The sequence below is a fragment of the Nestor notabilis genome, unplaced genomic scaffold (assembly GCF_000696875.1).
Source record: "Nestor notabilis isolate BGI_N333 unplaced genomic scaffold, ASM69687v1 scaffold3993, whole genome shotgun sequence".
Lineage (NCBI taxonomy): Eukaryota > Metazoa > Chordata > Aves > Psittaciformes > Psittacidae > Nestor > Nestor notabilis.
In genome coordinates, this window is record NW_009923129.1 from 78,003 (window position 1) to 84,855 (window position 6,853).

The following is a 6,853-nucleotide window of genomic DNA, read 5'->3' on the forward strand; positions in this document are numbered from 1 at the left end:
TTGATAGCTTCTTGGACCACAGATAAGGGGAAGAGTGCTGCAACTTACGTAGTTCTAGCACAGTACAGAAGCCAAACCTCCAAACACAAGTATAATTAAAGGCAGATGCAAAGTCTTCATTAATGCAAACTGAAGAGAAAAACGAATTTAGCAGGGCATGAGACTGCAAACCCTGTTCATAATATTTACTCTCCTTATTCTACTGTAAATTAATTTGGATAATTTTGCCCTTTATTTTGCCATGCCCAAATGTCATGTTACCACTCCCAGCAGAGGCTGGTTCTGAGCCTGATTACAGTAATGTGCAGAACTAGTAGCAGCTGTAGGCAGTGAAATAGAAATAAATAAACCCCTGCCTTACAAGTGTGGCAGATTCTTCTTTGCACACTCGTTTTTTCTAAAGAGACAAAATTTAGTTAATGGAGTTTTTTGAATGACACATATTTCTATTAAAAAAGTGCTTTCACAGCAGGTACCTGTGAACTGGATTGATCTTGCTCCTAATTTGTAGTACACTACTATATTCAGAAAAAAACCCCAAACCATTAATTAAAAATGTCCTCTGTTTAAATCTGGACTTGCTGCTTGGCCAACAAGCTTGGAAAGTCCCTCAAAGATTATTTTATCCTGCTGTGCCTAAGTAACCAGAGGAAAATGGTCATTCATTACTGTGGTTTACCTTAAATAACCTTTGCATGTCATGGGTTGATGACTGTCAGCTGGTCAGCGTATAAGTATTTCTGGTTAGTATATTCTCAAGACCACTACACTCAAAGCCCCCTCCCTATACTGTACAGAAGACATCCACACGATCAGAATGTGCTAGACGTAGCTTTCCTCCCTCATTGTTAGTTTGGGACTGATGGAGATGAGAAGCTTCTGGGTTCAGTGTCCCCAGACTGCTTTTTTTTCACTGCTTTTAGATGTCTCTGAGCTTGGGAGTCTCCTGCTGTTCATGTTGCCTCCCTGTTCAACTTGGTTGCTGCATCAGAAAAGGAAGAAAAACTTTTGATCTTTACATGCCCTTCTTCTCTGTCCCCCTTTACAACTTTTGCAGGAAAATAAAAACCTGTGATCGAGCACATCTATGGTGTTGTCAGTCCTTTCAGGAAAGAACACATGCTTTTATCAGACGTCTTCCTTTAATGCCCAGCTGAAGTCCAAATTGAACTGTCACAGGACAGATCCAACACTGGCTTTATCACCATCCCCATGCTGCTCTCAGGGTAACCTGCACACCTGCTTAAAAGTGTACTCTCCCAAAGTGGGGTGAATTTAGGCCATAACTTATAGTGACTTCTTGAACTGAGGGATCAGCGGGGACCTCTGCTAATGACCATAGATGCAGCAGCTGTGCTCTCACATCTCTGCTGTCGCCACATCTATAACAGCTTTGGGGGAAGACAGTCCATGGCCCTAATTGCATGACCTGCCCTTCACCATCCATGGGTTTAAGATATCTGTCCCTTGGATCGTATCTCTGTGTGGCTGCTTAAATCTGTAGGGTGTATTTTCCTTACTAGTTGTGAGCACAGTTTCACTGGCCAAGCAGACCTCTAGTTTAAATGAATGTAGTCTCAGTCTCATGTAATCTTCTTCTTTTCCCAGTTCCCCTCACCAGCTTCAGGAATGAAATTACTATGTGCCTTAAAAGCCTTAGTTGTATCTTAAAGTAAGGAGGAACCATATTAGCATCAGATAACTCAGTATTAATATATAATTTCAAAGTATCAATTGAAAAATGCTCTTATGATTACCTTACATGGTGCTGTATGCTCTGGGAACCACAGACCGTGTCCTCTGTGGTTTGCAGCTTACAAGAAAGAGTTTGGTGGTGCTGCAGGACCTCTGTTAAAGGCACTCTGGTGCCTTACCCAACTTTTCACTAGTGCAGTGCCTGCACGTCTTTCAAATCACCCATTCCTTCAGCAAGAGGGCTGTTGCCTTTAAACCTCAAGGAGAGCCAGCAGGACTCTTTGCTTCTCTGGGGGAAGCAGGTGGGTCAGCTCTTCCATTGGGTGTGTTACTCAGCTGCAGAAGAAAACAATTTTGGTACAGTTGGCATCATTCTAGGACAGTCGCTAAAATGACCTTTTTTTTCCAATAAGCTGAAGATAATAGGCAAAAAAGTAAATGGAAGTACAGCTTTCAAAATCGTGTTTCATCCATGGTCCTTCACCCATCAGCCATGCCAAATGGTACTGTAATTTATGAGAAGAGGGTAATACCCTTTTAGTATTACAATGATATTTAATATGCGTTCTGTGTCACAGCATGTCCAGAGCTGAACCAGCGTTGGTGTATACTTAATAGATGTAGCTGGCCAAACTTCTATGCCATTTCTTCATACTCCTTCCATTTCAAAAAGAGTGGGAGACAAGTACCACTTCAAAACGCACAAGTATCATCTTGTAAATGAATTTAATGCAGTACAATCTCATTTGCAATTGCAAATACCGAGGCTGCATTTTTCCCCTTACTCCAAATGCCTGAAAATCTCATTAATGTTAATATATGGGGAAGAAGTGCTTAGCCTATTGATGTAGGAATGAAATCGGGAGCAAAGCACAGCTCTATGAAGATTCATCTGCAGATTAGGGTCTGAAGCAACCATTAGATTATCAAATCTAACCTTCTATCTAATACAGGCCACAGAATCTCATCCACTTAATTCTGTATTTATTCCAAGAACAGCACCAGAGGAGTGAATACAGTGCATTAACATATTGTAATGTAGCAGTGTATTCAGACATTTCTTATTTTTTAATTCTGAAAACAGAGGCACACAGCAGTACTCTGCTATATGATACTGATAAAAAGGAGGTCTGCAGGAGGAGAAATTTCAGCATTTTGTCTGTCTGCAGAGGAGAATTTGTTTGTCCATTTGTCTGCATAGGGTTTGGTATGGTTGTTTGAAAATTATTCACTGGTAAATATAACCAGTTCAGAGCTGACCATTCATTCTGTTTCTCTCTGAGGACAGCAAGAATTGAAATACAGATACTTCTTTTTTTGTTAAGAGAAAAAGTAATTTTCTTCAAAAATCTATGTGGTCCTTGACAACTCTTTCTAACATTTTACTTTGGAAACTGCCTGCCAGTCAGTTTTCCTAGGAAACACAAAGCATATTTCACATCTGGCTTCTCATCTCTTCGACTATAACACAAAACTGCCCTTGAAGTGCACCTAGGAGGTATCCAGGGGAATATCACACACGCACAGAAGATGTCTAAAGGAGCTGCACTGGGCTATTGCAGGTTTTAACCATTAGCCAACATTTGACCCATGACTGAAGGAACTGGAGGTTCAGTATGAAGCCTTAAGCTGGTGCAAAAGTATTTGTGAAGAATATTACACCAGCCCTATAACCAGAGGCACCCTCATAGCAGATGTATACAGTCTACATTGTCTCAAATGCTTCATTGCAGTGTCCTGTGATTCATGTTAACTTGACTAGAAGGTATCGGATAAACACTTTTGAAAGACAGCGTACAAAGAAGGAACCTCAGACCTCTTTGCCTATCAGATAGGAAGGTCAGTGCTTGCCTCATACTTGGCTTTGAAGCTAAACTAATTATTGAGCATAAGGCTCTTTGAAATCCACAGGGAAGTGGTGTTAAGTAAATGTAAATAAAATTACCAAAACCTTCCCCCTGTTGCTTTGATGCAATTTATTCAGAATTTCTTCACAATATGTAAAAAGGCATTTGTAGCAATGAGGGTAGGGCTGCATAGCAAAACACTCTGCATAGCAGAGACACCTCAGGTGGCTCTGAATAACCAAACACAGGAGCCCTGCATCCTTTGCTTGGGCTAATATTCCCCATTCCCAGAGGAGCTCATGTCTGCCTTAGCAGACACTCTTGCAGTTGTTGCTGGACACAGTGTGGGCAGGAGGCAAGAAAGTGGTCATCTCTGTGCAGCTGCTGCAAAGGTCCCCCCTCCAAGACAGCTTAAAACCTCTCCAAAGCCTCCAGTAGCAGTAATAGCAGAAAGTTAGGGTGCTATTGACAAAATGATAAAGGGCTATGAGTGAACGTAGTGCTGTGTGTGTTAGAAGGCCACACACTTTCTTCTTCTGTCAATATGGCTTTTGCAGAGATGCGAATTTATAGTTAATATTCTCCCTGCTTCTCAAGAAATCACATCTGAGTGAATGTTCCCCTTGTGGAGTAGCAGGAATCTCCATGGGCTTCATTTCTTCTACCAAGGTCATAGTCAAGAAGCAAGCCATGATTATTAAATTCTCTAGCATAAAAGACATCAGCAAAAAGAGCACATACTGTTTTCATTTTGACAAATTTCCCAACTCTGGTGTCTTCCAACCCCATCTCAGCAGCAAAAGGTCAGGCAAGGTCCAGCACTGTTGTAGCCTTCGGATGGATTGCAGAGCAGAGGGGAGATATGTTTTCCTGGTCTAAGAAAAGCAGTGACCGCATGTCAGGATGAGGGTGCTGTAAATACACTTCCTACCAAGCTGTGGGAGCACTTGTGCTCCTTTGGGTTGGCTTCAAAGCCAACAAGCCCTGGACATGCTGTGAACAGCATATAAGCAGCATGCATCAAGAAGTTTGAAGACAAAGAGTTTATCTTAGAGCATAGGAACAATGTTACTTAGCCACAAAATGAACTGTTCTATACAGGCAGTAACCTACTTTTCTATGAATTTGTATAGTAAGAAAAAAGGCAGTAAGAGTTTCCCAGATACTTGACTTACTGGTGCTTGTGCTTCCTTCACAGTTGTCCAACACAGCAATTCTTCATCAGATTAGACGAGACCAAGTGACAGACACGTGCCGAGCAAACAGTGTGTCTAGCAGGAAGCGCCGTGTGCTGACGCCCAACGATCTCAAACACCTGGTCGTGGATGAGGATCATGAAATGATCTATTGCTATGTTCCCAAAGTGGCCTGCACAAACTGGAAGAGGGTCATGATGGTTTTGACAGGAAGAGGCAAGTACAGCGATCCAATGGAAATCCCAGCCAATGAAGCCCACGTGTCTTCAAACCTGAAGACCCTCAACCAGTACAGCATCCCAGAGATCAACCACCGCTTGAAAAACTACATGAAGTTCCTCTTTGTTCGTGAGCCTTTCGAGAGACTGGTGTCAGCCTACAGGAACAAGTTCACCCAGAAGTACAACACCTCCTTCCACAAGCGGTACGGCACCAAAATCGTTAGGCGCCAGAGGAAGAACGCAACCCAGGAAGCTCTGCGTAAAGGCGACGACGTGAAATTTGAAGAGTTTGTGGCGTATCTCATCGACCCTCACACCCAAAGAGAAGAGCCCTTCAATGAGCACTGGCAGACTGTGTACTCTCTCTGCCACCCTTGCCACATCCACTACGACCTCATAGGAAAGTACGAAACGCTGGAAGAGGATTCCAATTACATCCTCCAGCTGGCAGGAGTAGGCAACTACCTGAAGTTCCCCACCTATGCAAAGTCTACGAGAACTACTGATGAAATGACCACAGAGTTCTTCCAGAACATCAGCTCCGAGCACCAAACGCAGCTCTATGAAGTCTACAAACTTGATTTTTTAATGTTCAATTACTCAGTGCCAAGCTACCTGAAGTTGGAATGAGGGATGGGTTGGGGGGAGAGAGGGGAGAGAAAGCCTGTTTTATTTAAGATTTTTATTTGTCATAATAAATATGGAGAATGGGTTATTTTGTAAATTAATATTTTCTTTTTTTTTTTTTTTGAATGATGCTGCGAGCAGCACAGTCAAAATTATTTAAATCAACTGTAAGAAAGGACAGCTCTCTTTGCAGGGTAACAGGATTGTGACGATCTAGCTGTAGAAATGAATAATACTGCTACACTGTTTAGAAAAAAGATGTTAATTGTGTTCTGGTGAATTTCATTGATCTTGCATTCCTCCAATTCTAATTAATGTTATTTATACTTATTTAAAACATGGTCTCTTGGTAGGTGTCACTTCAGCAGCAGAGATAAGATGATAACATTTGGACAAACGGAGACTGGTTTTGTGCTTTCCTCAGTTGAGCTTGTCTCTGGGTAATAATGTTCTTCCATTAGCTGTTGATGCAAGTAAATACAGAAATGGTTCTTGATACTACACACTTTGAGAAGAGTGGTGAAAACAATCTCTTCAGAAAGTGATATTGCACTCAGGCATACTAAAAAAAAGTCTTTCTAGCCGTGAAAAGAAAAAGTAAAACAGATTTTGATAGATTCATGATATCTAAAACCCATGACTGAAAGAAATGTGAATGTATTCCCTAGGAAGAGAAACCATGTACCTTTTATAAGTCTGGACTTAATGAGTTTATCAAGAATATGACCAGTCCTGTTTTCTCTTAATTTGAAGCCTGCCAGCCCAAATGATTACAGATTTGCAGGAAAAAATCAGTGTTTTGAAAGTCACCGTAGAGATTTTTGAATGCCCAAAGCAATCGGTATTGATTTAATTCATATCCAGGATGGGGCTATGGGAAGCTTAATCCTATGCAAGTCATGCCCAACTGATCTTAAGATGGACAACCAAAACTGGTTCAGGAGACATCAGTTACAATATGTTGCTCTAGAGGATGTGGGCATGTCATTTGAAAGTCATCTTTGTGTTGATGTCTAAACATGCAAGGCAATAAAAAAGGTCTCATCTTCCTACATGCTGGTTTCATGGCTTTTCCATGGGGAAGAGGGAGTCTTCTTTTTTTGTTGATGCCTAAATACTGTTGTCAGGGATGTTTGTAATCTCCAGTGGCTTGATATTTCATCTAAATCAGCTCTAGTGTGAGCCCATAACCTTTTACTTAAGGTGAATATCTCAATAGCAGTTTGTTGGGATTGGGCAGATCGTACCAGGCATAGCGTACTGAGCA

The 6,853-nt window shown here is 41.5% G+C and overlaps 1 protein-coding gene across 1 annotated transcript; it reads left to right on the plus strand.

Moving 5' to 3' along the window:
- Window positions 1–4,675: 4,675 nt before the first annotated feature.
- On the plus strand, window positions 4,676–6,195 carry LOC104403727 (carbohydrate sulfotransferase 11; the record flags this gene model as incomplete). Its single annotated transcript, XM_010011962.1, has 1 exon — window positions 4,676–6,195. A coding segment is annotated over one exon (914 nt), but the record flags the coding sequence as incomplete, so codon positions are not given.
- Between the last annotated feature and the right edge of the window lie 658 nt (window positions 6,196–6,853).